General features: G+C 44.1%; 1 protein-coding gene across 2 annotated transcripts in view; it reads right to left on the minus strand.

The window, feature by feature from the left end:
• Nucleotides 1–24,855, minus strand: part of SGCZ (sarcoglycan zeta) — a 1,038,602-nt gene that overhangs the window by 110,462 nt on the left and 903,285 nt on the right. For both annotated transcript variants that reach the window (XM_088478800.1, XM_088478799.1), the window contains one exon: nt 22,044–22,131. In XM_088478800.1, the coding sequence (XP_088334926.1) occupies nt 22,044–22,131 (88 nt within the window). The remainder of the gene's footprint in view (nt 1–22,043; nt 22,132–24,855) is intronic.

Genomic DNA, 24,855 nt, shown 5'->3' on the forward strand with positions numbered 1-24,855 from the left:
ATTTACCAGAGCCAGCTCCGGACTCTATCTAGTGGAGGGGGGGTGATGCTATAGCCAGGGGAGCCCTTTCACCGGGCCCCCCTGCTGAAGCATCACCCCTGACTGCTAGCCAGCCCAGGCTGGGGATCCCTGGGGAGCTGGAGACCCCCCCAATAAAGGTGTCCCCCTCTCCAGGGCACCCCAGACTGATAGCCCAGGGGTTGTCCCTGGCTCCCCTGGAGCAGTGGGTGCCGGGTTGATTTTGTAACATGTGGTGCAAGTAAAGAGTTAAAATATTGGCTTTTGCAGTGGAACTACAGTTCCCAGCAAGCCTCCCCTGCATCCTGGTATTTGGAGAACCACAAGTATCAGCATGCGGGGCATTACGGGCCTGCTGGTACCTGTAGTTCCAAAGCAAAAGCAATATTAAAAAAACACAGAATACACACCATAGAAAAGTAAAATTTTATTAAAACACACATGTACACACTAACTCACATACTCACCTATGTATCCCTGTAGCCATTCTGTCATTTTCTCCAGTAGATAATCCTATGGATTACCTGTAATAAAAAATCCATACTCACCTCCTCCTATGCGTGGATCTGTCCTCTTCAGAAAATACAGGGTCTTGGCAAAGATGGAGATACCCAGACTCTCGTACATTAGTAGTGTCCTCTAATGACACTACTACCCAAATGACAGCTCCGCCCGGGATTTCAGTTCAGAAATCCCGGTGCGGAGCGCTCATTGGCTCGCCTTCCGCCTCTCAGCCAATGAGCTGTTCTCACCATTGACTTCAATGGTGAGAACCGAGCATGTCCTTTTCAAAAATGGCGCCTTAGAATCATCTTTGAAATTCAAAGATGGCCGCCGTGAGCCAATCATGGCTCACAACGTCATCAGCCTGCCCCCTCACCAGGCTTATATAAAGCCATGCAAAGCGCCGTCCAGTCAGTACATCAGCCAGATATCTGGAGAGAAGACCAGCTGAAGCAGGAAGACACCGTGGAAGCCCTGGATGGGTGGTGGCCATGCAAAAGTGCTTAAAGGCCGCCGCCCTCCAGTTGAAGACACCGTGGAAGTCCAGGGGGAAGTGGCAGCCATGTAAAAGAGTTTAAAGGCTGCCGCCCCCCAGGTGAAGGTGCAGAAAAAAAAATATTAAAACAAACTGTGTCTTTGTTTTGTTTGAAAATTTATTTTGCAGGAGTACTATAGGTACCAGCGGGCCCTTAATGCCCCGCCTGCTGGTACCTGTGGTTCTCCAAGTACCAGTTTGCGGGGATGCCTGCTGGTACCTGTAGTACTATTGCAAAAGACAATATTTATATTTTCATATGCACCACACTACACAATTAACACAGGCACCCACCACCCAGGGGTGATGGGGATAGCCCCTGGCTATCAGCCTGGGCCTGGGGTGCCCTGGAGAGGGGGACCCTTCATTCAGGGGTGATGCTTTGGCTGGGGGGACAGTAAAAGGGCTCCCCTGACTGTGGCATAACCCCCCTGCTAGAAAGGGTCTGGTGCTGGTTCTGGTAAATACAGGAGGACCTTAAAAAAAATTTCCCTATATTTCCAGAACCAGGACCGAGCCGGTCCTGGTCGCGCTGAAAACGGGGGACCCCTACATCGTTTGTCCCCTGTATTTAGCACAACCAGAATTGGGTCTCCAAAGCCCACTGCTGGTTGTCCCTTGGGGGGGGGGCCACGCCATTTCCTTTTTTTTTATAACACAGGTTTTTTTTTAAACACAGACGCATAGACGAGTCTCACTGATCCGTCTGTGTTTCTGTGTTTATTTATAGATAGATGCAGGTATCATGGATATTTCAGATCCGAGCCTGCATCTGTCTGCTGCTACCTCCCCCGGGTTCTGCCGCCTGCACCACCACCGCAGCTAATGCTCGCTGCCCACCGGGTTCTGGCCGTAGCTTATGGCTGCTCCCTTTCCCTGAGCCCACCGCAACTACCACCCTCACTGACCTGCCATCTTGGTGCACCCAAGTGAAGCCACAATAAGTACACATGATGGACGCTCCTACTGAGGCTGTTCATCAAGTTGAAACTTCCTATCTCTATAATGGTGGATTTGTGAGGTAATAGTTTAAAAACTGTACATTTCTCAATTACCTAAACCCCAAAAGCACCTACCGTTGAACAATAGCTACCTAATAAAACAAACCCTAAGTCTAAATTCACCCCCTACCTTGAGTTATGCCTTCCCAAAAATCCCCCATAGAGAACAGTAGAAAAATGGTCCTAATTTAGTGTCAGGAAAACTGACAGTTGGAAATTTAGATTACTCACAAGTCCTCATTTTTTATGTTTTGGCCCTGAAATTTACCATGCAGCACAGAGCGACAGTTCTACCAGCCCATGCCAAATGTCAGCTCCGTACCTCCAATAGATTATGAAGTGTAGCCCCATAAACACCATGGCTCCCTCGGGATTTCTCTATGCGAAAATTCTGTTTTTTTCAAGGGGACCCTTACGTTGTTTGTCCCCTGTGTTTAGCACAACCAGCACTGGGGCTCCAAAGCTCGATGCTGGGGGCACGTCAATTTTTTTTTTATATTACACATTAATTTTTTAAAACAATGCATGGATGGATCTCACTGATACGTCCATGCATCTGTGTCTTATTGATTTGATTTTCTCAGGTGCATGGCCAGCACCAGTGAATCCCTTTGTTGCCTGCTGGTACTTCTGTGCACATCCCTGTTGCTGCCACTGCTCCACACCCTGACTGCTGCCCCTGCCCCACACCTACAGCCTGCCCCCCACAGCCGTCTCTACCTCTGCAACCTTAAAACACTGTGTGCTGTCTGCTCCTCCACCTGTGTTAGTGTACCTATTTCTTGTCTTTCTGCCCTGCAGGTGGCCCAGTTTGCTCATCAACACCCTGATGGTTAATAAATTATAAAAAAGCAATGAAATTCCATTAAGGCTTCTTAGACATGATCTGAAATTTCACAAAATCTACTGAATTTGTGCCACTCAAACTAAAAAAAGCAATGAAATTACAATCATTAAGGCTGACGCCTTAATGGACGTGTTCCTTGCTCAATACAGATATGGTATGCCATCAAACCCTGTGGTTAACTGCAGATTCAGCACTCTCACAGAGTGAGATTGCTGTCACTCACAAAATGGTGGAGCTGCTAATTCACAGAATTGTATGCTCATTGGAATACACACATGCAGTCTATGCAACTGAGGTCTGAGCACGCTGCGGTGCCATGGTAACAGCGAGAGTGTTCCTGTGAGTGCAATATATATATATATATATATATATATATGATACAGATGGTGCAGTACAATAATAGACAGGAGATGATAGATCAACATTTCAGTTCATTTAAAACTTTTCAGTTTTAAATTAACTGAAACGTTGATCTATCATCTTCGCGTCCTGTCTATTACTATACATGCTACGAGTGATGCACCATCTGTATATCCTACTACTTCATATCTGTGAAGGCACCGGTAGAAGCTGTTTTGGTCATTTGGAGTGCCAATCCATGTCTTGTATATATTTATATATTATATATATATATATATATTAGGGGTGAGCGGGTTCGGATTTCTGAAATCCGAGCCCCCCCGATCCGAGTCAGGCTCGACTTTTCCCGCCTGACTTGGATCTGAAATCGAGGCAAAACGTCATCATCCCGCCTTCTGAGTCTCGCGGGTTTTGGATCCTATATAAGGTACCCGCGTCGGCGCCATTTTCTCACTCGGCTGTAGACAGTGAAGAGGGAGGGTGGGAGTTAGGGCTGGCTGGGCTGTGTAGTGTAGTGTAGTGTAGTGTAGTGCTGCTGTTGTCCACTACTTCAAAGTCCATAGGGGCTGGCTGTGTTGTGCTGTGCTGCTGTTGTTAATAGGGGCTGTGTCCACTACTTCAAAGTCCATAGGGGCTGGCTGGACTGTGTTGTGCAGTCAGTTCTCCATAGGGGCTGTGTCCACTCCAAAGTCCTGTGCAGTGTCCCAGTCCTAAAGGGGTGCTGTAGTGTTCTCCAGGGGGTGCTCTGTCCATCAGGGGTGCTCCCCCCCAAGTGCTAAAAAAATAATATATTTTCTGTGTTTGTGAATTGTGTGCGCAGTAGCCGCACGTGCATCAACAAAGTAGTGCCAAGCGTGCGCCTGTGTCATAAGTAAAGGGCCAGCTGGCTTGACCGTTAAAGGGTGCTGTAACCCCCAAAGTACACTCCAGTCCAAACCAAAAAAAAAATTATTTTCTGTGTTTGTGAATTGTGTGCGCAGTAGCCGCACGTGCATCAACAAAGTAGTGCCAAGCGTGCGCCTGTGTCATAAGTAAAGGGCCGGCTGGCTTGACCGTTAAAGGGTGCTGTAACCCCCAAAGTACACTCCAGTCCAAACCAAAAAAAAAATTATTTTCTGTGTTTGTGAATTGTGTGCGCAGTAGCCGCACGTGCATCAACAAAGTAGTGCCAAGCGTGCGCCTGTGTCATAAGTAAAGGGCCGGCTGGCTTGACCATTAAAGGGTGCTGTAACCCCCAAAATACACTCCAGTCCAAACCAAAAAAATATATATTTTCTGTGTTTGTGAATTGTGTGCACAGTAGCCGCACGTGCATCAACAAAGTAGTGCCAAGCGTGCGCCTGTGTCATAAGTAAAGGGCCGGCTGGCATGACCATTAAAGGGTGCTGTAACCCCCAAAGTACACTCCAGTCCAAACCAAAAAAAAAATTATTTTCTGTGTTTGTGAATTGTGTGCGCAGTAGCCGCACGTGCATCAACAAAGTAGTGCCAAGCGAGCGCCTGTGTCATAAGTAAAGGGCCGGCTGGCTTGACCGATAAAGGGTGCTGTAAGCCCCAAAGTACACTCCAGTCCAAACCAAAAAAATATATATTTTCTGTGTTTGTGAATTGTGTGCGCAGTAGCCGCACGTGCATCAACAAAGTAGTGCCAAGCGTGCACCTGTGTCATAAGTAAAGGGCCGGCTGGCTTGACCGTTAAAGGGTGCTGTAACCCCCAAAGTACACTCCAGTCCAAACCAAAAAAATATATATTTTCTGTGTTTGTGACTTGTGTGCACTGTGGCTGCACGTGCATCAACAAAGGAGCAGCGCGAAGCGTGCACCTGTGTCCCATAAGTAAAGAGCCGACTGGCTCATTTCTTAAAGGGTGGTGTAACCCACAAAGTGCACTACTCTCCAGCAAAAATAAAAATATATTTTCTGTGTTTGTGAATTGTGTGCGCAGTAGCCGCACGTGCATCAACAAAGTAGTGCCAAGCGTGCGCCTGTGTCATAAGTAAAGGGCCGGCTGGCATGACCATTAAAGGGTGCTGTAACCCCCAAAGTACACTCCAGTCCAAACCAAAAAAAAAATTATTTTCTGTGTTTGTGAATTGTGTGCGCAGTAGCCGCACGTGCATCAACAAAGTAGTGCCAAGCGAGCGCCTGTGTCATAAGTAAAGGGCCGGCTGGCTTGACCAATAAAGGGTGCTGTAAGCCCCAAAGTACACTCCAGTCCAAACCAAAAAAATATATATTTTCTGTGTTTGTGAATTGTGTGCGCAGTAGCCGCACGTGCATCAACAAAGTAGTGCCAAGCGTGCACCTGTGTCATAAGTAAAGGGCCGGCTGGCTTGACCGTTAAAGGGTGCTGTAACCCCCAAAGTACACTCCAGTCCAAACCAAAAAAATATATATTTTCTGTGTTTGTGACTTGTGTGCACTGTGGCTGCACGTGCATCAACAAAGGAGCAGCGTGAAGCGTGCACCTGTGTCCCATAAGTAAAGAGCCGACTGGCTCATTTCTTAAAGGGTGGTGTAACCCACAAAGTGCACTACTCTCCAGCAAAAATAAAAATATATTTTCTGTGTTTGTGTGCGGTTTAGCCGCACGTATATATCAATATAACATAAATGGAGGACCAAACTTTCTCCGATAAAAATAAAATAGGGAAAGATCAAGAACCACTTCCTCCTAGTGCTGTTGCTGCTGCTGGGAGTTGTTCATCATCCCAGAGAGGAAGTAGGAACATCACTACTTTTACTAAACAATTGACCCTCCAACAGTCCCTAGCGATGAGGATGAAGTACGACAGCAGTCATCCTGAAGCAAAACGTATAACTGAGGCCTTGACTGCTATGTTGGTGTTAGACGTGCATCCGGTATCCGCCATTAGTGCAGTGGGATTTAGACAATTGATGGAGGTAGTGTGTCCCTGGTTCCAAATCCCGTCTAGATTCCACCTGCATCCTCAAAGCAGCAGCGACAAGCGTGCGTCTGTCTGTTAAAGGGTGGTGACACCTTCAAAGTGTGCTACACAAACAATAAAAATATTCTTCTTTTTTCTGTCTTTGTGAATTGTGTGGGCTGTAGCCGCACTTGCATCCTCAAAGCAGCAGCGACAAGCGTGCGTCTGTCTGTTAAAGGGTGGTGACACCCTCAAAGTGTGCTACACAAACAATAAAAATATTCTTCTTTTTTCTGTCTTTGTGAATTGTGTGGGCTGTAGCCGCACTTGCATCCTCAAAGCAGCAGCGACAAGCGTGCGTCTGTCTGTTAAAGGGTGGTGTAACCCTCAAAGTGCTCCAAAAAATAAAAAACTATTTTTTTAATGTGTTTGTGACTTGTGTGCGATGTAGCCGCACGTGCATCAACATAGTAGCAGCGCCAAGCGAGCGCCTGTGTCATAAGTCAAGGGCTGGTTTGGACATCTGGTCCGGACTGAAGGACGTGCCAACAATTTCTGACAAGACTACTGTCACTGCATATGATACTGTCCTCAAAACAGCAGCGACAAGCGTGCGTCTGTCTGTTAAAGGGTGGTGTAACCCTCAAAGTGCGCTCCACAAACAATAAAAATATTCTTCTTTTTTTTTCTGTCTTTGTGAATTGTGTGGGCTGTAGCCGCACTTGCATCCTCAAAGCAGCAGCGACAAGCGTGCGTCTGTCTGTTAAAGGATTACATCGGTGACAGCATCCAAGTAGGCATGTCAGACAGTCCGTACCTGTACTGGCAGGAAAAAGAAGCAATTTGGAGGTCCCTGTACAAACTGGCTCTATTTTACCTGAGTTGCCCCCCCTCCAGTGTGTACTCCGAAAGAGTGTTTAGTGCAGCCGGGAACCTTTTCAGCGAAAGGCGTAGGAGGTTGCTTCTACAAAATGTGGAGAAGATGATGTTCATAAAATTAATTATCAACTCTTCCAGGGAGACCAGCCTCCAGAACGTACAGAAGGACCTGTGGTTGTGGATTCCAGCGGGGACGAATTAATACTCTGTGAGGATGAGGATGTACACACTGAAGAGGGTGAGGAATCGGTGGATGAGGAGGATGAGGATGACATCTTGCCTCCGTAGAGCCAGTTTGTGCAGGGACAGATTAATTGCCAGCTTGTTTTGTGGGGGCCCAAACGAACCAATCATTTCAGCCACAGTTGTGTGGCAGACCCTGGCGCTGAAATGATTGGTTTGTTAAAGTGTGCATGTCCTGTTTATACAACATATCCAAGGATAATTCCATCTTGCACCTCTTTTTTTTCTTTGCATTATGTACAGTTTGGGGCCTAGTTTTTCAAACTGCCATCCTGTCTGCCACTGCAGTTTCACGCCTAGATAGGTCACGTGTTTGTGCCGCCCACTCGTGTCACTTAGCATAGTCATCTAGCTACCTCGGTGCAACCTTTTGGACATAAAAACACTATTGTGAGGTGTGAGGTGTTCAGAATAGACTGGAAATGAGTGGAAATTAAGGTTATTGATGTTAATAATAGCATAGGAGCAGAAAAACCTACAAATTCTGTGATTTTAGCTGTTTTTATGCTTTTTTTCAAAAAAATACAGATCCAAAACACAAAACCCAGAACCCAAAACACGGAAGGGTGGTTTTGGCAAAACCAATCCAGATCCAAAACACGAAGAAAGATCCAGATCCAAAACCAAAACACAAAACACGAAAAGTGGCCGGTGCACACCCCTAATATATATATATATATATATATATATATATATATATATATATATACATACAAAGTCAGAAATCCACTGCACTTGCCACTCCCAGATTTGGGGTGCAGAAATGCACTCACCATTCCCAGGCATGGGTGCAAGTGGCTTGTGACTGTGATCACATTTTAATTAACCGTTTGTGATCATAGCTTTCTCATGCACCCCTGTGCAAGCTCATTTCTAATAACCTGTGTCAGCTGCCTTTTTGGTAGTATGATAGATGCTATGTTTGGTGACTGCCTTGCCTTTAAAAGCCATTAGTTGGCAGGTGAGCTTTAAACCAGTTAACATTTTTTCAGTTTAAACCCTGTGATAGCAGCTCCCAGGTTTCCATTAGTATGACAGATAGTGTAGGACCTGCAGAGAAGTGGGGTCCTGTGATGTGGGCTGCAGGCTTAAATGCATTGATCAATCAATGAACCAAAACCCCATTATTTATATATTATTGTGAGTGATTTAACAATGGTGAGTGCAGAATTTTCTGTTATATATATATATATATATATATATATATAGTAGTCCACGTTATGCCGGCACTCACCAATAATACAGACTAGACTCCGGTGCCCGTCTTGTATGTATTAACAATATCCACCCAAAAAGTAGACGGCACTCAGAGATTTTGCAAAAATATAGTAGTGTATTCCATAAAGGCAAACGGGCCGGGCGACGTTTCGAGGTTTGACCCTCTTTTTCAAGCCCACAGCATCGTGATAAAGACAGACAAACATAGACATTACTTACCCCCTTAACTACCAAGGCGCTGGGTCTCTCACACTACGCAGTGGGGCCGAGTGGTCCGGCGCCCAGAAATTACGTCCGACCTTCTTCCGGTTTGTGCGCTCCACCGTTGCCTGGCGACTGGTGAATGCTAACCAGGTACTCTTCCTGGTAAAAGCAAACTCCGTCAAGTCAGGGACAGGGAGCATTCTCACCGTCCGTTCCGTCAGGCTACAGTCCCGGGCACCATCTCCATCACGGATCCCATTTGCGAGCTGTAGACACAGTTACATGGTTAAAACCAACATCCTCAACCCACAAAAAACAAACATAATACATAAAATAAGTGACATCAAATATCATGAATCAAAACACATAACTAGCTCAATCCCAGGTTACCATACTACCCCTCAATATAAGTTACAAAATGTTCCAATTGATCTTATCATTCAGGCCATTAGGTCGAATAGTGTCCAATCTCAGGATCCATTGCGCTTCTCTATTTAGCAACACCTTAGCACGGTCCCCACCTCTAGGTGTCTCTTTTACATGATCAATAATCAAATATTGAAGCGCCGACAAGGGATGGCCAAAGTCCTTAAAATGGCGAGCCACCGGTTGATCTGAATCCCTGCTTGCCAGTGCCAATTTAATGGAGGAACGATGCAGTGCCATTCTTTCTCGAAATTTGCGGATGGTTTGTCCTATATAATATAGGCCACATGGGCACATAATAATATATATCACAAACGAAGAAGTACATGTCAGCACATGATTAATTTTGTAACTCTTATCTAAGTGAGGGTGTTTAAACATGTTACTATTAATCAGATATTTACATGTGACACAATTGGTGCACTTATAGCACCCAGTAGGCTTGACACATACATTAGGCGCCACAGAAATATTTCTGCCAGTGCATCGTTCCTCTATTAAATTGGCACTGGCAGGCAGGGATTCAGATCAACTGGTGGCTCGCCATTTTAAGGACTTTGGCCATCCCTTGTCGGCGCTTCAATATTTGATTATTGATCATGTAAAAGAGACACCTAGAGGTGGGGACCGTGCTAAGGTGTTGCTAAATAGAGAAGCGCAATGGATCCTGAGATTGGACACTATTCGACCTAACGGCCTGAATGATAAGATCAATTGGAACATTTTGTAACTTATATTGAGGGGTAGTATGGTAACCTGGGATTGAGCTAGTTATGTGTTTTGATTCATGATATTTGATGTCACTTATTTTATGTATTATGTTTGTTTTTTGTGGGTTGAGGATGTTAGTTTTAACCATGTAACTGTGTCTACAGCTCGCAAATGGGATCCGTGATGGAGATGGTGCCCGGGACTGTAGCCTGACGGAACGGACGGTGAGAACGCTCCCCGTCCCTGACTTGACGGAGTTTGCTTTTACCAGGAAGAGTACCTGGTTAGCATTCACCAGTCGCCAGGCAACGGTGGAGAGCACAAACCGGAAGAAGGTCGGACGTCATTTCTGGGCACCGGACCACTCGGCCCCACTGCGTGGTGTGAGAGACCCAGCATCATGGTACTTAAGGGGGTAAGTAATGTCTATGTTTGTCTGTCTTTATCATGATGCTGTGGGCTTGAAAAAGTGGGTCACACCTCAAAACATCGCCTGGCCCGTTGGCCTTTATGGAATACACTACTATATATTTTGCTAAATCTCTGAGTGCTGTCTACTTTTTGGGTGGATATATATATATATATATATATATATATATGGATAAAGAAAAACACACACACAAAAAAACAACACTTACCTGAAATCCCGCTACTGCTCCTGCCACTGCCTGCTCCTCTATCCTCCTGGGCTGGCTCGCTCTGCACCATGGACCATGGGAGAGACATCATGACGTCTCTCCCATCACCCACTGCGGGAGCTGGAAGATGGAGCTCATGAGTGAGCTCCAGACCGGCTCCGGCAGTGGGCACAGCAGTCAATGAGAATCTGTCTGATTCTCATTGGCTGCCAAAACAAACACACTGCCACCGGGTAGTACAAGTGTCCTAGCCGACAGCGGTGTTTGTTACTGTGTAGTGTGGTCCACACTACACTGACCAGTTTCCTGGACCGTGGCCAGCCACTGGCAGTAAAGCAATCGGGGTAGTGTTGGTCAGAAACTTAGAAGGGGAAGATTTAGCAAAGAAAGTTTCTTGTAAGGCCACAGCCTGCGCTTTAACCTTAGTTAAATAACGTAAGGCCTGTCGCCTTTTTTGTGGGGAATTTAGGTCTTTTACATTAAATTACACAATTTTAACCATCGGTCATAGTGTTTAAAAGTGCTTAACACAGGGCAGAACAAATAGAAAATGTGTACCCAAAGCACCGAAAAATACAAATAGGAGAAATATCAGGGAAATACAAACTATAAAAATAAAAATAAAACAAGCTTAGATAACTCCTAGAGGGAATTAGGGAAGATAACCTAACCTAAGTGACACAAATAGAAATGAAGGGTAGTAGAGCCCCCGTCCCCCCCTACCACTCCAAAAAGTACATATTAATACTAACAAATACATACATTGTAAACATTGCAAAAAATTTAAATATGGAAGTACTGTGTAAATTGTAAACCATGTAAGTACTGCAAAGTTATAAATATTTTAATGACACTGCAGCAATAAAACAAAAAAACCTACAATCAGCAATCAATCTTTGGTAGATAAAGAATTAAGCCACCTAAAGATTAGAGAGTTATTAGCTATATCTCACTCAATAGAGTCCAGAGTCGTATGATTCTCAAAATATTGGACTTGTAACAAAAAATACAATCTGAGCAGGTAGTTATAAAGAACTGAGTTTGCCAAAATTACTAAAAGACCCTAAGCAAACATAAGAACACAAGGTCATCATTCCTTAGGCCCCACCAAGGACCAATCATTATGAACACAAAGGTTAGAAGGGTTCTGCGAGTGAACATCCTCTGTAATGTTCCAAGACTTGAGAAGTTGAATGCTGTTATCTGGTGTAGAAATAATTACTGTGGATCCGTCCCAAGAAACAATCAATTTGGTCGGGAAGCCCCATTTATAGGGTATATCTGCTTTAGGAAAGTGATGGTAACTTGTTGGAATGACCTACAAGTGGCCAGGGTAGCAGACAAAATATCTCCAAATATTTGTAGATCCCCCAACACAGCTTCAGAAGAATCAGACATACAGTACTGTGCAAACGTTTTAGGCAGGTGTGGAAAAAATGCTGCAAAGTAAGAATGCTTTCAAAAATAGAAGTTTTAATAGTTTATTTTTATTAATTAACAAAATGCAAAGTGAATAAACAGAAGGTTTTGAGCCAGCCTACCGAATATCCACAGAAGATCTGTGGTTAGTTCTCCAAGATGTCTGGAACACTCTCTCAAATTACCGTCCTATCTCCCAGTTCCCATGCCCCTCCAAGCTACTGGAGAGACTTGTCTACACCCGCCTCACACACTTTCTTAACACCCACAACTTATTGGACCCACTTCAGTCTGGCTTTTGTTCCCAGCAATCCACAGAGAGAGACAGCACTGACTAAGGTAGTAAATAATCTGGTCACTGCCAAGGCTAAAGGCCATTACTCACTCCTAATTCTTCTAGATCTCTCTGCTGCTTTTGACACTGTTGACCACTCTCTTCTCATACCAACATTACAATCCCTAGGTCTTAAGGACACAGCTCTTTCTTGGTTCTCTTCCTACCTATCTGATCGCTCTTTTTCTGTTCGTTTTTCTGATTCTGCCTCCTCTTTGCTACCTCTATCAGTTGGAGTACCGCAAGGCTCTGTCTTAGGTCCTTTACTATTCTCTATCTATACCACCTTTCTTGGCAAACTAATCCGCTCTTTTGGATTTCAGTACCATCTGTATGCGGATGATACTCAAATCTACCTATGCAATAGTCTCCTTACTGGTCTTCCCAAAAACAGGCTATCGCCATTACAATCCATTATGAATGCAGCTGTGAGGCTTATCTTCCTTGCCAAACGTTCATCGTCTGCTGCCCCGCTCTGTCAGTCCCTCCATTGGTTGCCGGTTTTCTACCATATTCAATACAAAATACTGTTACTTACACATAAGGCATTAACCGAATTACACCAAGATACATCTCTTCACTCATCACAAAATATCTCCCAACCCGACCTCTCCGCTCAGCACAAGATCTGCGTCTCTCATCCCCGCGCATTACTTGCTTCCATTTACGGTTACAGGACTTTCTTCAGGCTGCACCCACTCTATGGAATGCCTTACCATGCACAATAAGTCTTCAATCCTTCAAGCGTTCCCTGAAAACTCACCTCATCAGACAAGCTTATCAGATTCCAGAACTCACCACATAACCTTTATAGCTTTCATGTCTTATTACATCCCCGCTCACAGTCCACACATAACCTCACATATTGTCTTTCTTTCACATACTCCTGACATTTGGCCGACATTCCTGTGTGACTGGATCATGCAGCCCACAAAGAAACTCTGCATTCTGGCCGGACCAAATTGCAATATATAGCACCTATCCTTGTGTATCAATGCCTATTTCCCTATAGATTGAAAGCTTGCAAGCAGGGCCCTCTTACCTCTATGTCTGTCTGTTATTACCCTGTTTTGTTCTATAAATGTTTCCAATTGTAAAGCGCAACGGAATATGCTGCTCTATATAAGAAACTGTAAATAAATAAATAAAAATAAAATAAAACCTTCCTGCCGAGTTCCTTCAAAAACTGTGTGTAAGTGTACCTAGAAGAATTGATGCTGTTTTAAAGGCAAAGAGTGGTCACACCAAATACTGATTTGATTTAGATTTCTCTGTTCATTCACTTTGCAATTTGTTAATTGATAAAAATAAACTTTTAACGCTTCTATTTTTGAAAGTATTTTTTTCCACACCTGCCTAAAATTTTTGCACAGTACTGAACATGTTGCTTGAAGAATTGCGTCCTTAACATGAAAATAATGTATCCGCGAAAGAGTGTCCTAGGGGAGCCGGTGAATACAGTCAGTTAGAAAATCTGCAAGAGATGTAGTGGCCAGTAGTTTCATAAATATATCAGTAACAAAGTCCTTGAGGGCTGCATTAGTCACTTATTCCGGGGGGCCCCGTATCTTTATGTGATTACACTGGGACCTATCTTCAAGGTCATAAACTTTATTGCGCAATGCTGTAACTTCAACCTGAACTTGCTCATGTAGGACAATCAAGTCATTATGGAATCCCACAACTTTCTTTATCTTAGAGGTATATTTACTAAAGTGTGGGTTTTTAGAAGTGGAGATGTTGCCCATAGCAACCAATCAGATTCTTCTAGAATGTGCTAGATATATGTTAAGTAGAATCTAATTGGTTGCTATGGGCAACATCTCCACTTCTAAAAACCTGCACTTTAGTAAATATATCCCTTAGTCTCCAATTTATCAGTATGGCCTCCCAAATCATCAACCATCTTTTGGCATGACTAAAGAGCTGCACAGAATTCCATAGTGATATTTTCCTTAAAGGCTGCCAAGAGCTGTTTCATGGAGCCCACTGTCAGAGGTGCATCGTTGCGCAATTTAGAGGCGGCTTACAGAGGTAGGGAGGCAGGTGAGGAAGCTTTAGATGCAAAAGTGGAATCTTTAAATCCAGCTCCCCTGGATATATGGACGGCAGCACCCCTGACTGGTGAACGTTGTTTAAAGAAACTAACAGGTGAGACCACATTAGAGGCCTTCTGGCATATGGGGGGCCATCATGAAAATGAAAATAAAATAAAGTAGAAATCACGGGTAACACAATATCAACTTGCAAGGTACATGAATCCACAGAGAGAAAGCGGTATGAAAACATATGGGAGTGGTGGAAGAAAGTCATATAATATCAGTCACCCTCCAATTGGGGTGGTATGGATGCCAAATACAAATGAGATATGCACCACTAGAGGCTGCCAGACCTGCTCCTAGCCCATTCTCAATATACAGTAAGTATGTCCATAATCACTGGGACAGGTACATGGGGATATAAAGTAAGATATAGAGTGAGAGTGGTGTGACAGAACTCTTGTAAGATGAAGGCTCCCCTAATTCCAGGGACCACTGGCCGAATAGGGGCCCCAGTGGGTTCTGGACCCAGTAGGGGATTGGTTAAGGGCTATCCGAGGCTCAATCAGGGGCAGCAAGACCAGCACAATCAGGTCACAATCACGCCAGAGTCGGCCATGACTTCCGTTTGCTGCTAATCCAGGCTGTGGCTTCTCCTCCCAGTGTAGGACCTGGCCACAGCTCCACTCAGTAGTCACACTTCAGGTCTTCCCTAGGTAGCGGAGGGGTCAAGCTGGGGCTAGGCAGTACTCTGGTAGCTATTAGGAATGTCCACCTCCAGCTCTGGCTGTCACTAAAAGTGCACCCCCACTCACAAAATTTAGTCCATGACTTCACTTCCAGATGTAGGCTGCAGACAAAGCCAGAACATAGTGGCTCCAGGAATGGGTCAATGGCAGTCTGGAACACTATAAAGGTGGTGCAGGCACTGGCAGAGATGAGCACAAGTGGGAGAACCCTATATAATGCTTAATCATTCACCTTACTCCCTGACTTAGTGGCGCTTACAGTCTAAATTTTCCATCTCACGAACCTCACACAAAGATCAATTTTTGTAAGATGCCTCTTATTATTAGTATTATTATTATTATCGTTTATTTATATGGCGCCACAAGTTTTCCGCAGCGCCTTACAAAGTACATAAACAAATAGATTGATTTACAGTGACTTAGAGTACAGTACAATACAATACATTACAGGACATGGATAATATACATTGCTACATTCACGACCATAACAACCAGATAAGCAACAATGCAAAGCAATCAAGTGTTAGGTGCCCTGGTAGAGAGTAAGAAGTAGATGAAGGTATAGTAAGGAGATGCACAAGAGGGTAGTGGGCCCTGCTCATAGGAGCTTACATTCTAAGGGGGAGGGACAGACAAACAGGGATGACACAGATGGGGTAGGCAGGGAGGAAGGACTATGTAGCAGCAAGTTAAGATGAGAGCTGGAAGGCTTTGATGAAATAGTGGGTCTTGAGAGCCCGTTTGAAGGATTGTAGAGTGGTGGAGAGTCTGATGGGAAGCAGGAGAGAGTTCCAAAGGTGGGGAGCAGCACGGGCAAATCTTGGAGGCGGGAGTGGGAGGAAGTAATCAGCTGGCATGAAAGGCGGCATGCATTTGTTGAATGAAGAGGGCGGACAGGAGAGTGAAGGGAGATGAGATCAGAGATGAGAGAGGAATGGCTGAGGGCTTTGTAAGTGAGCGTGAGAACCTTAAATTGGGTTCTAAAGGGGAAGGGGAGCCAGTGGAGAGCTTGTAGGAGAGGGGAGGCAGATGCAGAGCATTTTGAGAGGAAGATGATCCAAGCAGTAGCATTAAGGATAGACTGGAGAGGAGAGAGATGGGATTTGGGGAGGCAAGATAGGAGAATGTTACAGTAGTCCAATCTGGAGATGTATGAGGGTTTTAGTGGCATCCTGGGTCAGAAAGGGTCTAATCTTGGAAATATTTTTAAGATGAAAGCGACAGGACTGTGAGAGATTCTGGATTTGTGGTTTGAAGGAGAGGGTGGAGTCCAGGATAACGCCAAGACAGCGCACTTTGGGACTAGATGAGATAGTTGTGCCATCAATTGATAAAGAAATGGTGGGAAGTGTGGTTATGTAGGGGGGAGGGAAGATGATTAGCTCAGTCTTAGACATATTAAGTTTAAGAAATCGCTGGGACATCCAGGAAGAAATGGCAGAGAGACAGTTGGAGACACGAGTGAGGAGAGAGGGAGAGAGGTCGGGGGAGGAAAGGTAGATCAGAGTATCATCAGCATAGAGATGATATTGGAGGTCGAAAGAGCTGATGAGTTCACCTAGTGAGGATGTATAGAGTGAGAAAAGGAGAGGTCCAAGAACAGAACCTTGGAGAACACCCACAGTAAGAGGCTGTGGGGGAGAAGAGGAGTCATGAGAGGAGACAGAGGAGGATCGGTCAGAGAGGTAGGAGGACAGCCAGGAGAGGGCAGTGTCATGCAGACCAAGGGAGTGAAGGATTTGCAGAAGGAGAGGGTTGTCCACAGTGTCAAAAGCAGCAGAAAGGTCAAGGAGAATGAGCAGAGAGTAGTGGCCCTTGGATTTAGCAGCAAAGAGGTCATTGCTGACTTTTGTGAGGGCAGTTTCAGTGGAGTGGAGAGACCGGAAGCCAGACTGAAAAGGGTCAAGGAGGGAATGAGAGGAAAGAAAGGTGGTAAGGTGCTTGAAAACAGCATGCTCAAGGAGCTTGGAAGCAAAAGGGAGGAGAGAGATGGGACAGTAGTTGGAGAGAGTGTTAGAATCAAGGGTTGTTTTTTTTAGTATGAGGGAGACAAGGGCATGTTTAAATGCAGACGGTACAGTGCCTGATGATAGGGAAAGATTAAAGAGGTGGGCAAGATGGGAGCAGGCAGAAGGAGAGAGGTAGCAGAGGAGACATGAAGGGATAGGGTCAAGGGGGGAGGTGGAAGGGGGGGAGGACTGGATGAGGGACATGACTTCCTCTCCAGATACAGGGGAGAAGAAAGTTAGAGTTGGTAAAATTGAAGGAGAGGGGTGATCTGGGAAGAGAGGAGATGGATAGCAGGGGGACTGGTGGGATATGATGTCCTGATGTATGGAGTCAATTTTAGATGTAAAGTAGGTAGCAAAATCAAGGGCAGAGAGCAAGGAGGGGAGGCGAGGAGGGGGTGGGCGGAGGAGGGAGTTGAAGGTGGTGAAGAGACGTTGGGTATTTGAGGACTGAGAGGAGATGAAGTTCATGAAATATGACTGTTTGGAAAGGAAAAGGGCAGCACTGTATGATGAGAGCATAAATTTGAAATGGAGAAAATCAGCCTTAGAGCGTGATCGTCTCCACTGTCGCTCGGCAGTTCGCGAACACTTTTGCAGGTATCTGGTGCATTTGGAATGCAAGGGTTGAGGTGTAAATCTGCGGGGGTGAATAGTGATTGCCGGAGCAACAGAGTCCAGAGCAGAAGTAAGGGAGGTATTGTATAGAGAAATGGATTGTTCAGGGCAAGAGAGAGAGAGGATAGGGGAGAGAAGTGAGTCAAGCTGGGAAGAAAAATAAACGGTGTCAATAGCATAAATGTTACGCTTAGTGATAGTGGCCATAGGAGGTAGAGGAAGGGAAGGAGAGAGGGATAGGTTAAAAGAGAGAAGTTGATGGTCTGAGAGGGGGAATGGGGAATTGGAGTAATCAGAAATATCACAACGGTGAGTGAAGACCAGGTCAAGCGAATGACCACTCACATGGGAGGGTGAGGAGGTCCATTGGGAGAGACCAAATGAAGACATGAGGGTGAGGAGTTTGGAGGCAGAGGTTTCTGTGGGGATATCAATAGGAATATTGAAGTCACCTAGGATAATAGAGGGAAGGTCAGAGGAGAGAAAGTGAGGAAGCCAGGAAGCGAAGTTGTCAATGAATTTGGAAGGAGGGCCAGGGGGACGGTAAATAACAGCTACCTCAAATGTAGAGAAAGTAAGAGATGGTTCAGAGGGTAGGAGTTGGTAGGAGTAACTGGGGGATAGAAGGACCCCTACCCCACCACCATGGCGACCCCGAGGCCGAGGGGTATGAGAGAAGATGAGGCCCCCAGAGGAGAGAGCAGCAGGGGAAGTGGTGTCAGAGGGTGAAATCCAGGTTTCAGTAATGGCTAGGAGAAGCAAGTTTTTAGAGATGAAAAGGTCATGGGTGGGTACGAGTTTGATACATACTGATCTGGCATTCCAGAGGGCACATGATAGAGGGACAGTGTTTGTGGGAGAAATGTGATTAGATTATTTGGGTTGCTGTAGCGAGAAGGTGAGTTTAATATGGGTGGCCGAGATGAATGTAGTGGAGAGATTATGTGGGGACCAATGCTGGGAAGGGAACCTGTAGGTGGTTGGCAGGGAGGGAGTTTAATAAGATGGGGGTGGTATGGGGTGACATGGAGAGGAGGTTTGGAGGAAGGATTATCAGTGGGGTAGTAGGACAAAGGAGGGGTAGAAGAGAATGAAAGTGTAGTAGTGGGAGAGGAGAGGGAGGACGGCAGACAGAGGAGGGGAGATAAAGGAAGGAGGAGGTGGAGGAGACAAGGGGGAAATGATATAGGAGGAAAAAGGGGGTAGAGCAGAGTATTAGGTAGACAGTGAGTGGAGGGGGTGGTACACATGATAATGGTGTGGATGAGTTGGGTAGGGGGAGGAAAACTAGATGTAGGAATAAAGTATGAGTGCAGAGAAGCAAGTAATAGTACAATGGAGGAAAATGTGCCTGCAAAATCTCCAAACTATTATTGAGCAGAGGAAAAGAGGAGAAATGGAATATTAAAGTAAACTGAATTAGAAGACAGATGACAGGCTAGGAAAAGAAGAGAGGTGGGAAGATATTATTTCTAATACATATACTAAAATTGGCACTGAATACAGTAAGCTATGGGTTGTTTGTGAAACGAGCGAGTCAGTACAAATAATAGCAGGTGTAAGTTCTTATAGTGAGCAAACAGAGGCCAGTGATGATTGTCCAGGTGATGAAGGCAGCAGTTGCTTGTAGTGTAGATATCGTGAACTTACATTTCTTGATTATACTTTGTCCATATGTTCGTGTTAAATAATAGTTTAAGGTTAGAGTGGTCTCCTTCAGTTTAACTTCGGATTAATGCTGGTATAATGCAGAATTCGGTAAGAAATGTACTTTTACAAATTATGCACTTCTAATAATTATGCCCTACTCAGCCCAGGGGCCTTCAGCCTTCCTATGAACTTAAATGCAAGTATGTTTATGTATGGTGGGAGGAAAGCTGGGTAACTTGCAGAAGCTCATGGAGAAGGGTGGAAAGAAACCACGTCTTCAGCACTGTGAGGCAGCCATGTAGTTCAATTAAATTAAAATAGTGGGACGACCTCCAGTTCGGTTCTGCTTCAGAAAAAAAGATTGCACTTGAACATCTGGGAAAAATCAGTAGGTTCTAGAATTAAGAAAGTGATATCTCAAATGCAACTCACAAACAACCTACTGTACTTGGGCATCTAGCTCCTGAAGAAAGACAACTCCTGTCACCTCACAGGCTTAAATGACCTATTTTCCTTGCAGCATCTTTACAATCTGCCAGCTGGGACTAATCTGAAGCAACACTCCATATAAACATTGCTCATATTATTAATCATTCAGTAGTCATGCTATGAAATGTTATACAATATCATACTGTGCTAGGTGTATATTTAGCTCTATTACTGTACCTGGCTCATACTATCATTTTATTTGCATAATACTCTTTTCATAACTCAAAGTGAAAAATAAAGCTGTGAAATAACAAAATCAAATCCTCAGTTACACCCCTTTATGCATGATGTAGTACAAACTTAGCGCGTGGAATTGCAAGCCCTCATAGCCAGATAACTCCCCACATGTACATTTATTACACAGCGACGACTTCCCTTCTCTCTGTCGTTCACCTCTATTCCAGGATGTCACTTTTCCCTCTCCCTCTTAATGAGCAGCAGCAGTTTTATCTTCATATATTTGACACACAGCTCCGCACTATTTTTACACATAAGGAAGGAAAGCTCTCTTTGAAGCTGAAAAATTTAGAGCTCACATGGAATACTTGCAGGAAAGTCTTTCTATAAATATCTCCAGCTAAACACTTCAGACTTCACCCTCAAAAAAGAAATCATATGTCAGTGATCTTACGGTTTTCACTTGACTCTCCTCCATTGTATTTAACCTAAATGTGCAGGTATCTGGTTTTATTATATCTAATTATCTTTGCATTTTTTGTGGGAAAGTCAGCAGCACGCAGTAACAGCTGTTTTTGTGTCATTTCGAATTCTTATAACTAGTTCCAGAAACAGGAAGAAATCAGAGAAATCATTTCAGAAATGAATAAAATAATAACCACCTGAATTCTGAACACTTATCCAGATTATAAATCTAATATCAACTTGTAACTTTAGGTGAGTACAGCTACCTTTATTTGAGTGCCAACACCTTTTCCCATAAAAAAGTATACTTACTACTACTCCTCACAGTGAGATCATGGAGGAGAGTTCCAGGGGGCAGAGGTGGGGGGCATAGAGATGTTGTTATTCATCACAATTCCGCACCTGCTGCAAAATCCCACAATTCACGGCATATGGGGAGGGGCTATATTGACAAGAATTGTGTCATTATGCCCCAGTTCCACCACTTCACTTCAGGATTTGGGAGGGTTAGCTACTCTCTCAGGAGTCTGGAAGATGTTACCGAAAAACCAGGAGTCTGCCGGACATGCCAGGAGAGTAGCAAAGTGTGCTTTGAAGTACTTACTCCAGGTGCTAAAGCTGCAGAATGGTGCAGTACAGGACCAAAATCATTACAGAGGAGTAAAAATAATACATGATCCCATTCTCTTTCCTATTCCAATAATCTGGAATTTTATATTTTCACTATTAATTCTACACAAAAAACAAGGATATCCATCAGAAATGATAAAGGTTTCTAACATTTTAGAGCTGATGATTTAGAATTGTAGCACTTGAAATAAATGTAAAAACATTTGGGTAGAGGTATTTACTGTCTCAAAACACATATACATGTGCCTAGAAGAATGCTATGTTTCATATTTAGTTCCATAATCAGGGGCGCCCACAGGGGATACAGGTATTGGGGTTTAGACAGCCCAGGGGTTGGGGCTATCCCACAGGCCCTCTGTCCACTGGCGGTCCCACATTCAGGTCTCCCATGAGGGGTGCAGTCATCAGTGGTCTCGTGTTTGTGCCTTCCAAGGTGGCACAGCTACGCCCCTCACAGTGAGTAAAAAATGTCCTTGTAATTACAGGGGGCTGTGACCACACCCATACCTGCTTTTGGTCACAGCCCCAAGAAACGGGCCTATTCAGATCTCCCAGAGGCACTGTTCATAATAAAGATTATGGGGGAGATGTATCAAGCCTTGGAGAGAGATTACCCCAAGCAACCAATCAGCTTCTATCATTTATCAGTGTTGATGAAATGATAGTTAGAAGATGATTGACAACTTCTCCCCTTTATCTCTCTCCAAGGCTGGACACATCTACTCCTATATGTCCTTAGCTTATGCCATGTACAGTAATTGCCCATTCTTTATTTTAGCTTTATATACATACTGTATAAGGCATATTTCAAAGTGTAAAAATCAACATTCAACCACATAAACTAGAGTACCACAAAACAGAACAGAGTATATACTAATCTCTTGATATTATTTGAACTCTGTCATAATACTTTTATTATACTAAATATATTGCTTTAAGAATTAGTAACATGAATGTTGGTAAATAATTGGAGTACAGTATGTGAAACTCACCCACTACCATTTGACCTGTTAGGTGCCCGTCCTGATTTCTTGCATTCACTGTTACATTCCTGTCAGAGTGTAATACCAGTGCACTGTCCTGTAACAAAGAATAACAATAACATAAAAAATACACAAATGTTTCATTTAATCTCAACACATGTAACATTTTAGAGGAGAATAGGGAATTGGTCATTTTACTGCTTTGTAAATCGTACTTACAGTTAAAGGTTCCATATTTCTACTTTAAATCATATTTTAATCATCAGTTAAAAATACACTGTAACAATTACAATCAATATAACATGTTAAATAAAACATGGTAGTACAGTTTTCTCACATTTACAAGTTACAGTACACATGCTTATATGCTAATTACAGATAAAAAAAAGATTAGATCTACAGTAAGTGCTGTCTATCATTACAGGAAGGGGTGCGCCCTCGGTATTAGTATGATTTACCGCCGGACCCATGCCCGGCGGTTGGAATCCCAACAGCGGCATCCCGGCAGATGAGGAAATCCCGATCGTCCTAAGATAAGTATTGACTAACCTGTTTCTACCCCCTAACCCTAACCCTCCCTTAGGGGTGCCTAACCCTAACCTTTCCCCCCAGTGCCTAACCCTAATCCTCCCTCTAAGTGCCTAAACCTGACCCCCCCCCAAACCTAAGTCCCCCGGGGGGTGCCTAACCCTAAGTCTCCCCCAGGGGTGCCTATCGCTAACACCCCTTCCCCTAGCCTAAACCTAACCTCCCGGGAGGGTACCTAACCCTGAGTCCCCCCCGGGAACTCTAAGCATAACACCCCCCACAGCTATCCGTGCTCGGCGCCCAGCATCCTTTCGATCGGGCTGCCGCGCGTCAGGCTCCCGGCGTATGTCTAATTACAGGCGTCGGCATATCGACGCCTGTCTTTAGACCCTTTCCGGGATATGGCAGTCGGGAAGCCGGCTGTCGGGATTAGATCCGCCGGCTTCCCGACTGTATACCGCGCCCTCTCTCCCAAGCTAAAGAATAGGCTTAGGTGACTCTTCCCCTGGGATTTCCAAGGTTGCTGTTATAAAGCTATGCATCATAACTTACTTTCATGTGATTGAATGATAGTGTCACTTATCCAAGTGATCACTGGTGGTCATCCATTCAGGAAAACTTAATGCAAACCTTCCCACTATCCTCAGGCAGCCCGGATTTGTCATTATGTATACCATAAACAGAGAAAAACTGTGCTTAAATACCCTTGCTGGGACATTAATTAAACATATATATATATATATATATATATATATATATAATATATATATATATATATATATATAAAGATTGTATTCATTGCATTAAACAATGAAGGACATAATAATGCCACAAGTTGAATTAAACATTTCACATAAACACACAAATCTTCACAAAAAAAGGTATACCGTATATATACACATCATAGAACTGGTTAGTTATAAAAAGAGCTGATCAGGCTCAAACTGATTTTAAAATTAAATATCAATGTAAGATGAGTATCCAGCAGGAGTTGCCTCAAATGAGCTGAAAAGGACACGCAGATTGTTATCAATTGTTCTCATTAGCAAGCTCTAATTCTGTTAAATACAAGTAGCTTATACCTTTTTAACACCAGAGCTAAAATCTGAGTTATTGCAGGGTTAACCCGGGTAGAGCCTTGGTGTAAAAGGGGACTGGGTTTGATTCCTGGGTCGAGTGACCCGGCAATCCAACCCAGGTAACTTGCAGGGTTTAACACGGAAATGACTCGTGAAACCCTGCAGTGTAAACTCACGATGACCTGGAGCGTGCCGCATGCCGTCCGATTAGAAATAGGTATGCAGTCCATTATATTGAGTCCATAAGACTGCTGTCTTTATAAACAATACAGTGACTGCAAATTATTTCACCTTATTTTTGTCCCTGTGCAGGTCCTGTGCATACACAATATATCAGTTCTGCTCCTGGTAGTGTCCACCACCCACAGTCCCGGGCAGTAACAGTCAGGCTGTCCATGCACAGCACAGTACAGTATAGTATCGCGGCGGCTGCCGTCTCCGGTCTCTATGGCTGTTAGCGCTGAAGGACCTGTAGTGGTGTAATGCAAGTCTCAGAGTATAGTTCATAGCGGGCAGCTGGAAGAATGGGAAACCCCAGTGAAGAGAGCAGCAATGCATTTCAGCTACCGCTGTAGCTTTTTTCAAGCTGAATTGCTCTCCAATTTCCAAGCGGTTTAAAAACAACAATTTAAATTCTACGCAAGACCTAGACACCTGCCTGAATTTTATTTGGGAAGGTTGTCACTAGGCTTCTGATGAAGGACATACGCTACGAAATGCGTTAAGCTGGTGACAAAGGAACTGTAAGGAACCACACAAATCTTTTATCTGAACCCTTGGAGAAAGTGGGAGAACAGAAATCCGGAGTTCTGGACACCCAAACTTTTCCTATACCATCTGGGAGGGAAACTGAATGCATGGATATCCCTTTAACACCATGATGGTGTGATATGCCTGTAAAAATTGTTTTAAATGTGAGTGAGATGTGCAAATAAAATTCTTGTTTGGTGTATGACAATATTGCAGTATGTTTTTCTTGTTCTTTTTATTTGAGAAAGATAATCTGGAAACCATATATGATTGAAAGCTACCAAAAGAAATTAAAGAATCATCCTGAAAGGAGAACAATATGGCTGAGATTTCAGAGAGTAAGAGCCTTCTTTTGGACTTTTATTGATTGTGATATGCGCCAATGTGAAATACTTATTTTATATTTAAACTGCTATACAATTTGCAACAATATAAGCTACTTGTATTTAACAGAATTAGAGATT

The sequence above is a fragment of the Taudactylus pleione genome, unplaced genomic scaffold (assembly GCF_031769625.1).
Source record: "Taudactylus pleione unplaced genomic scaffold, aTauple2 ptg000218l, whole genome shotgun sequence".
NCBI classification, from domain to species: domain Eukaryota; kingdom Metazoa; phylum Chordata; class Amphibia; order Anura; family Myobatrachidae; genus Taudactylus; species Taudactylus pleione.